The sequence below is a fragment of the Blennius ocellaris genome (genome assembly GCF_963422515.1).
Source record: "Blennius ocellaris genome assembly, chromosome: 5".
Lineage (NCBI taxonomy): Eukaryota > Metazoa > Chordata > Actinopteri > Blenniiformes > Blenniidae > Blennius > Blennius ocellaris.
The window spans coordinates 12,458,439-12,466,400 of NC_137654.1; the positions used below are offsets into that span (position 1 = coordinate 12,458,439).

Consider the following 7,962-nt stretch of genomic DNA (forward strand, 5'->3'; position numbering starts at 1 on the left):
AGGGTCAAGGGGTGCAGGAGCCAATGCCAGCTTACTAAGGGCGAGGACACATCCCCAGTTTCATCACAGGGCAAACACAGAGAGACAGACAACCACAAACTCACATTCACATCTGGGGGCAATTTAGGGTCAACATTATGGAGTACCCAGAGGAAACCCTCACACACACAGGGAGAACATGCAGACTCCACATAGAAGGGTCTGGCCAATGATTAAGCCCAGACCTTCTCGCTGTGAGACAAGAGCACTAACCGCTGCTCCCCCAAAGAACACACACACTCCTAATGTTCAGCAGTTGTGTGGAACTTTGCATAACGCCTGTAAGGAAATGAAGAAGAAGAAAATGAACTCAGTAATCGATCTTGATCCCTTATACCGTCTCACCAATTCATTGATTGGTTCACTCATTTACTTGCAGCTATTCATCCACATACACCCTTATCAACTGCATCACTTCTTTCTTTACTCCTTCACACAGTCACTCACTTCCACTCACCCACTCTAATTTGTCTCTTCATGTTTAACTTGCTTGCGCCATCAATCAACCAATCAATCATTGCTTCCCATACTAGCCCGACATGTCCCACACTCCCTGACACACTTCTTTACTCATTGATTCACTCAGAATGACACCAAAAGGAATATTTACAAACCAACGTCATCACTGCTGAAGCTCATGAAAACTGTGCAAATAGGCTAGCGGGTCACACACGCACTCCCAAGCCAGCGTTATTTGACAAAATCCAACAGAGAGATTACAAACACAGCATTAGTTCAAAGCAACAATGCTGCACTCTTTTCTTCTGCTTATTTGCTTTCAATGGCTTTGATCGCTGACAGTAAAGATGCCTCAGGAGGGTTTGTGGAGCTTTCAGTCAGAACGCACACACAGATCAAAGCCAACAAATATAACTAAATTAAAGTAGTTTTAATCCTAAACGTTCTGGCCTGTCTGTTAAGCAAGGTCTCAGACAGAGCCTCAAAGAAAGCCATTTGAACATTACTTTTGTGTGCATGTCACAGTGAGCGGTCAACTCCTGAAGTCATTTAGTTGAGATGGCAACAACTGCTGGCCCACACTGAAATGTTAAATACGGAAAAAACAACACAATAAAAAAGTAATGGCGTTAATATGTGATTACTCGCCAGAGACAGAAATTGGCTGTCAGTCAGAAGTATGTGCTTTTGTTTTTTTACTTCACTGCAAAGCAGGTTTCCTTAATCAAACTAAATTGCCATCACAACTTGGACCAGACTTCTCCCAGATCCTGTCATTCAGAGAGTGTCAGCAGTACTACACATTGATCACTGCTCAGAACTGGACAGCTCTTCCCACCTCCACCAACAAGAAAGTGGTTTCAAAGTGGTTTCAAAATTAACAACGGCTGTAAAAGCAACTGTCAACTGAAAAACAAACCTGATAAGACAAGCTCCTAATAATTGTCAACAATCTGAAATTGAGAGAAATAGCTTCAAAGATTTTTTTTCTTCTGTCATATTTATTCTGACATGAAATGTTGTGTCAGATAGTTTTTTTTCCCTTATTCAAACCGTGCTATGTTTATGTTCCACGCTTTCAGATAAATCTAATTTGAGAACAAGTCTACTACTGTCTTTCAATACACATATAAAACAAATTCCGAGTCCAAGTTTCGTCTTGAAAAATCTCAGGTAAGGACACCAAATACCTAAAACATACTGTGGAAAACCTCCATTTTTCTTGCAACGTACACATTCAACCAACACAAGATACACACACATCCAACTGAATATGTATCACAGAACCCAGGTGACATTTAAAAATAACACATTTCTTCATAAGCATGACAAGACAGAAAGAGAGAACAGAGAGGAAGAAGAGGAAATGCACAAAATCCAGCTGTCAATCAGCTTTATCACCCCCTTCTCTCTCACTCGCAAAATCCTGTGGTGTCGGAGTGCTTATCTTCACAGTATTTGTTACACTGAGTGAAGCTCCAGGGGACTCTACACACACACACACACACACACACACACACACACACACACACACACACACACACACACACACACACACACACACACACACACACACACACACACACACACACACAAACACAAACACACACCATCTCACCCATCCGTTCTCCACATTTTTCACCCCCATGATCTCTTACCCGTGACAGTGATCCGCATGGGGGCCACCAGTGGCCTGTTGTTATCCAGTTTTCGGCTCAGTCGGATCTCTCCACTGGTGTGATTCAGAAGCAGCAGGTGAAGCTCGTTTCCTCTGTCAATGGTGTAGTAAAGCCTGTCTGACACATCAGGGTCGTGGGCGGGTACTCTCCCGATCACCCCACTGGGGAAACTGTTCGACCGATTTGACACAAAGTTGTTGAAAATGATCTGAAAGTCGTGCAGAGTGGGTTTATTGTCATTCACATCCACGAGTCGAATGCGGACGGTGGCTCGGCTGACTAAGGGAGCAGATGTGGCCTGGACTACGATAACATACTCATTACGGGTCTCATAGTCCAGATCAATGAGTGACGTCAGCTCTCCTGAAAAAATGTCCATCTGAAACATCTCAGGGATGTTTCCTTCTACAATTTGGTACATGATTTGAGCATTTGCACCTTCATCGGGATCAGTGGCTGTGATCTGGGCGACCACCGAGCCGACAGCGCTGTCTTCCTTCACAAGAACCTCAAAGTCATCGGCGGGGAATACAGGGGCATTGTCATTCACATCGAGAACCGTGACCTGGATGTGGACCGGGGTTCGCTGTGGGGGTATCCCTCGATCCACAGCGTATGCAGTCAGCTCATAAAATGGCACACTTTCACGGTCCAAACGCCGAACGGTCCGGACAATACCAGATGTGGGCTCGATGGTGAAATCTCCGTCCCCATCTTCACCGTTTTGGAAGGTGTACTGAACACGTCCATTGGCATGAGCATCACGGTCAGTAGCTGAGATCTGGAGGACGCTGGTGAAAGGAGGGGCATCTTCAGTCACTGTTCCCTGATATCTGGGGCTGAGGAACTGAGGCGCATTGTCGTTCACATCATTCACATTCACCTCTACATATGTTGTGTCTGATTTTTGTGGTATGCCATTGTCTTTAGCCGTTATAGCCAAAGTGTAGGTCATCTGATCCTCGTAATCAAGCTCAGCCTGGAGTGTTATGGCCCCTGTGGCAGCATCAATGCGAAATTGTGGTATATTGTCCTCGAGTAAGTATGTAATTCTGGCATTTTCACCAACATCATCATCAGTAGCACTGATCACAACTACAGTGCTCCCAGGTGGCCGGTCCTCATTCACACTGATAGAGTAATGGGCACTCTGGAAAACAGGTCTGTGTGTGTTGGCGTCGGTGATGTTGATGTGCACTTGGCAGGTGTCATGGAGGGTGCGGTCAGAGGCAGTGACAGTCAGGACATAACGCCGTTCCTGTTTGTAGTCCAGTGGGAGTGCCAAGGAGAGCAGGCCAGCCCCTCCTGCTGTGCTAATTGCAAAGCGGTTTCTGGTGTTTCCTCCTGTAATCTGATAAGTCACTGCACTGTTGACATCCCGGTCCACAGCCGTTACGATCACCACACTGGTACCAACTACTGCATCCTCATTGAGGCGAGCATAGTACTCCTTTTGGAGGAACTCGGGGCGGTTGTCATTGACGTCCATCACTGTAATAGTCACACTTGCTGTTGCAGAAAGAGGAGGCATGCCATAATCTCTGGCCTCTACACCAAAGAAATAATGCTCAACAGATTCTCTATCAAGGATGGAACTGACAGTCACCCAGCCAGTGGCAGAATTTATAACGAATGGCGTATCAGAGCTGGTGCCAGTTAACCTGTATTCCAGGCGGGCATTATCACCAGAGTCTGTATCAATGGCCTGGATGTGAAGAATAGAGCTGCCAACTGGGGCACTCTCGAGCACAGATGCCTGGAAAGGAGTGGAGACAAAGATAGGTGGATTGTCATTGACATCCGTCACCTGCACGCTAACAATTCCAGTGTTGTTGGAAAGAGGTGGACGCCCATTATCCTGTGCACGAACACGGAGCGTGTATTCCCGTTCAGATTCATAGTCCAGCGGTGCAACTACCTGGATCTCACCAGTGACACTGTCGATGGAAAACTGCCCACGGCTGTTACCGCTGATGATATTGTAGTGGACAGCGGCATTGCTGTCCTTGTCCGAATCTGTAGCACTTACACGGAGAATCTCAGTGTGTGGCCGCATGTCTTCTTTCACTGCCACCACGTAGCGCTTTTCACTGAACTGTGGCACATTGTCATTTTCATCCAGCACAGTGATGAAAACTTTCACAGTGGCAGATCGTGGCCCCGGATCTTTCCCCTGGTCACTGGCCTCCACCTGGAGTGTGTAGTGCTCATTAGTTTCACGGTCCACTGACCCTCGGGTTGTGATGAGGCCAGATCGAGGGTCAATCTCAAAAGCCGCCCGCGCTACTGTGGCAGAGTCTCCTATAAACCGATAACGGATATTGGCATTAGCGGGAGAGTCTGAATCTGTTGCTCTCAGCTGCAGGATGGGATAACCTTCCTCTACATTCTCCCTGATGGTTTCCCTGTACTCTGCTTGTTCAAATATTGGAGAATGATCATTTCGATCTGAGACAGTTATAGCCACCATTGTTGTACCAGAGAGGCGAGGGGAGCCATAATCGGTTGATGTGACTCGAAAGTAATGCAGATCCATGTGTTCTCTGTCCAGTATCTGAGTGGTGGTGATGAGACCGGTGTCTGGGTGGATGTGGAAGTAGTCAGAAGATCGACTGTTCATCAACGGGGCCATTGAGTAGCTTGTCCTGCCTGCATCCCCTGCATCTGGGTCTGAGGCAGACATGACAATGACAGAGGTACCAGGAGGCTGGTTCTCAGCAACTTGCACTTGGAAGTTATACTGGGAAAAATGGGGGTGTTTGTTGGCTGCACGTCTGGATCGAGACCAGGGCATCAACATTTTCCTCTCTCTTTCTTGCTGTGGGGTATCACCATCCGCTATTATTATCAGTCGTTCCAGACTCCTCTCTCCCCTTGAACTGTGCCTTTCCTCCTCCCCCGTTCTCGCTCTTCCTTCATGGCTTTCATCCACTTGGCTTTCTCTTTCCCCTGACTGTGTGATAACGGTGCGTCTGCCCCTGTCCTGACCCTTCCCTCCCTCGCTCGCCTCTGCCTGGTTGGCCTTTGTTACTCCTTTTTCCCTCACCCTTTCCTCCTCCACAGCCCGCCGTTCGCTCCCTCCCACCAGCCGCGCCTCTCTCTCGCCCTCCCCCACCTGTAATTTTCCTCCCGAAACAGCGGCAGCAACAGCAGAGGACCCCTGTGAGCCCTCTCCCTCCCTCTCCGTGTCCTTCTCCCTCTCTCCCTCAGCCCCCATCTGCCGCTTATCTGCCTGTCTGACACCTTCGGGCTGTAATGGCACTTGCTCACTGGATTTCCCTCGATCCTGACGCGCGGTGGCTGCACAATCGGTGGAAAAGCTGTCAGCACACCTTGTGTGGACGATCTCTCGCAATGCACTCTCCCACACGTCCTGCTCTCGGGTCTCATCACGCCACGGCGATTTCTCTTGTTCTCCCTCAAGGCTATACCCATTTACCTCCTTGCTCCCTCTTTCCTCGTTGTTATTGTTGTTACTGTTGGAGTTCAATTTGCTCCACAGAAAGACGCGCCGGGCGTCTGCGGGAGCTGTCCATTGTGCTGAAAGCGCATCCGCCACAGAGGGTGAGAAGAGCGCTGGAAGAAAGTCGCCCTCCCGTGAGCTCTGGTTAAATTCTGAGTTAAGGGAGATGTGTTTTACTACGCTGGGCTCGGGCTGCGTGAGGACACGTTTCGCTGTAGCCGAGGCTGATACAACAACACCGGGAGATGTAACGGCAAACTTAACATGTGAGAAAAAGCCTGAGTCACCGGCAGACTCTGTCTGTGATGCTGCTTTCCTTTTTTCAGCAGATAGACGGAGCTGTGCAGAGAGTTTCACACTTTCCGAATAATCGCCTGCTTGTGTCTGAGTGGGCGTTTTGAGCACCGGGCCAGAATATTGTGACGCGCTTTTAGGAACGGCGCTGTTGTTGGACTCAACTCGTCGGCGGGGTGTTTCCGTGATGCCACCGAGGGTAGATTGGATGAGGGGATCCCTCTGAGCTATCTCTCCCCGGGGAACCATAAACTTAGCTAAATATCCATCCCCCGTATCTTTTTGGTCTAAACTACCAGAGCGAGCAGCGGCAACCTCCCTGCTTTCTCCCCGGGTTCGCCTGCTCTTCACCTTCGTAGCCGGTACAGGTTTCCCCTGCTGCGGCTCATTATCGGTTCTACACAGGAGCGTCAGAGTCGGAAGAGCCAAATCATTATCCGGGTAATTAGATAAATTAATGTGTTTGTTACCGTTGTTCAACCCGCCTACTCTGCCACCCCTCTCCCTAACCTCAGCAGTCGCGTCAAGAAGAGGGGGTGACCAACAACCGAGGTGCGCCCTGGCACCCTGGTTAATTACTGCCCGTGCGCTACAGCTGTCCGCGTGCTTCCCTCCCTCATCATCGCCCCCACTTCCAGCCCCCCTCTTTTTCTTTTTGCTCCCAGTCAACCTGCTATCATCACCACCCTCTCTTCTGCTGCTGGAATCGATAACATTGTGCCTGCCCAAATGAGAACAATTACCAGCCCCCCTGTCCACGCTGCCCGGGCTCCAGGCACTGCTGCTGCTGCTGCTGAGGCTGTAAACTGACTGCTGTTGGAGCTGATTCCTCCGGGAGGAATCACAAGTTGAAAAATGACAAATGTAATCCAATTTTGATGCGTGGGCACAGTTTGAGTTGTCGGTGAACATGCGTTCCGAATTGAATGTGTAAATTGAAGCATGGGCGCATGATGCTGACAGGTATCCAGAGAGAGGCTGAGTGCGCAGGGAGGAGCGGCTGGCAGAGGGGCCAGGTGAGGGGGCACGCTCACCGGAGCTCAGCCTGGATGCCGGGGTGCTCCTCACCTCACGAGCCCTCTCCCACGCCTCTCCCCCTCGCCTCCCTTTACTTCCGGGTGCCCCGCACAGGCCGGAGGCGTGCACAAAGGCTCCGGAGACACCACGTTTGGCGAGGTGTGGCCGCGACGCCGGCCAGCGCGGCGCGCGCGTTCTAGTCCTTTGTACTGCCCTTTTCTTGCCGTTTTGAGCCGGCGATGGGGTAAAAGCAGTTGAAGCTGGAAGTGAAACAACGCCCTTCCTCTCCATCCTTCCACTCTCCACTCCCTCCCCTGCGCCGACGCCATCGGACCCGCTCCTCACGCCGGGGTGGAGGAGAGAAGGAGGAGGAGGGGGCAGTGGTGATGGAGCCAGAGGGCCATCTGCACTCCTCCAAAACGTCCCGACTCCTCTCAGTCTTACTATCCGTGCCCCTCGAACCCCGTCTCGTTGAAATCCACCCGGAGTCTCTCCTAAAAGCTGCACTCCGGAGCATCTTTCAGTCTGTATCCGCTCTGCGATCCACCTGCCCGGGGAGAGATCCCAGCTGTCCCCCGGCGACTCCCCTGCTCCCGCACACCGCCGCTGCTGTTGGATCACTTTACCGGCGTCTCGGTGGCAGAGGCCCGGGGTAAATCCGTGGGAAGCCCCTCCTGTATTCACCGTCCCCGGGGTGAGGGCGAACAAAGGGCCGAGGAGAAGCAGGTGGAGTGCCAGAGAAGAGAGCAGGAGCGGGGTGAAGCCCGGTAGCGGTGCAGCCATTTAGTCTCTTCCTTTCGCTGATTCTCCCCTCCTTTCTCCCTCTTCCACCACCTCTGCCTATTTCTACCTTTCTCCCTCTCGGGTGCAGCCTTCCACTCTCCCCTCTCACTCTCTCCTCTCGTTCCGGCTAGGTGACCACTTCCAGGACCGCCGGCACCGCCCGACTCCTTCCCCCAGGCTCCCCAGTCTCTCTGTCGGCCTGGAGAGTTGGCATCTACCCGCTGTGGT

The 7,962-nt window shown here is 51.0% G+C and overlaps 1 protein-coding gene across 1 annotated transcript in view; it reads right to left on the reverse strand.

Annotated features, from left to right (window-relative positions):
- celsr3 (cadherin, EGF LAG seven-pass G-type receptor 3) overlaps positions 1-7,734 on the reverse strand; it is a gene marked incomplete at both ends in the record, with an annotated part of 119,486 nt that extends 111,752 nt beyond the window's left edge. The window contains one exon of the mRNA XM_080496409.1: positions 2,157-7,734. Coding sequence (XP_080352535.1) covers positions 2,157-7,734 — 5,578 coding nt within the window. The remainder of the gene's footprint in view (positions 1-2,156) is intronic.
- Between the last annotated feature and the right edge of the window lie 228 nt (positions 7,735-7,962).